Source organism: Octopus bimaculoides, chromosome 14 (assembly GCF_001194135.2).
Source record: "Octopus bimaculoides isolate UCB-OBI-ISO-001 chromosome 14, ASM119413v2, whole genome shotgun sequence".
NCBI lineage: Eukaryota > Metazoa > Mollusca > Cephalopoda > Octopoda > Octopodidae > Octopus > Octopus bimaculoides.
Window position 1 is genome coordinate 38,352,944 of NC_068994.1, and position 1,238 is coordinate 38,354,181.

The window sequence follows — 1,238 nt, forward strand, 5'->3', positions numbered from 1 at the left end:
CTACACCAGGCTCCACTCTGATTTGGCAGAGTTTCTACAGCTGGATGCCCTTCCTAACGCCAACCACATACATACATACATACAAAATATATATAAATACACAAACACACAGATTTATTATACACACACACAAAGTTTTTCTTTTGGAAATTTATATTTTTACTTTTTGACTCACATGCACAAACATTGGTAGTAACCCTCCAAATGAAAGAGACATTTTAAAAGCAAAAAACAAGAGGATCTTCAAACTCGCTGTAGTAAAGTTTAGTTCTTTTTTAAAGGCTTCCATCAACAAAATTATATTACAAGTGTTAGTTTAGCTTGAAACTATAATTGTAATAGAAACTAGCTGAAAATGTTACACACCAGGATCAAACTCAATATTTCAACATTGCTAATTAAACTTCTTATCTACTCAATCATGCCAGTGTCTTATTATAAACATTAGCAAACTCTAATAATTTGGAGAAAAACAATTATTCTAACTTACCTGGCAGTACCTCATAATGTCCAGCACTACCGACACTCCAGCCATGACCACTGTCAGTGTGAGAGGACAACGTTGACATTTCACTGATTTCGTCGGTACTGTTTAGCTCTCTGTAACCAGGAGACATACTTTCTTCTCTTGGAATAAACATCTAGAAACATAAAATAGATACATTGTATGCCATTATATTTCATCATGGTATTATTGCCATTTATAATCTCTCATTTTGCTTTTAAGCTGAAATATTCTAGAAATCCTCATGTGAGTCAGTAAAGAAAATTAAAGAGTAATTTAGAATCTACATTTTTAAGAAAAGAATTAAGCAAATGGAAAAATAATTTTTCTTTTATATTCTGCAACACAGCTTCAAAGGTTCTTGGTTAATTACAGCCAGCTTTATTGTTAACACTGGAATGTTGAAAGGAGAAATATTTTAAAAGAAAATTATCTTACCTGTTGATGATGTCTTAATGTTGGGTTATCCCATCTTTCACCTGGCATGGTTCTGTAGTGAATATCTTCTCTATCTACCATTGGTTGTTGAGATTTCTTCAGGTTTTTCTCTATTGTGTACTGAACTCCAGGAGGAACACAAGTAGGATCAAATGTGTATTTTGATTGGATGTTTAATGTAGGCGTAACTTTATGGTACATATCAACACTATTATAGTTGCTATCTGTCTGCTTCAGTCTATGAACTATACAGATTGTTATAGAGATCACTATAACAATTGATACTATCACAGCT

General features: G+C 32.7%; 1 protein-coding gene across 1 annotated transcript in view; it reads right to left on the minus strand.

The window, feature by feature from the left end:
• Positions 1-1,221, minus strand: part of LOC106881259 (uncharacterized) — a 2,985-nt gene extending 1,764 nt beyond the window's left edge. Inside the window, exons 1-2 of the mRNA XM_014931580.2 lie at positions 944-1,221; positions 491-641 (exon numbers count right to left, since the gene is read on the minus strand). Of these exons, the coding sequence (XP_014787066.2) occupies positions 491-641; positions 944-1,144 (352 nt within the window). The 5' untranslated portion in view covers positions 1,145-1,221. The remainder of the gene's footprint in view (positions 1-490; positions 642-943) is intronic.
• Positions 1,222-1,238: the final 17 nt, after the last annotated feature.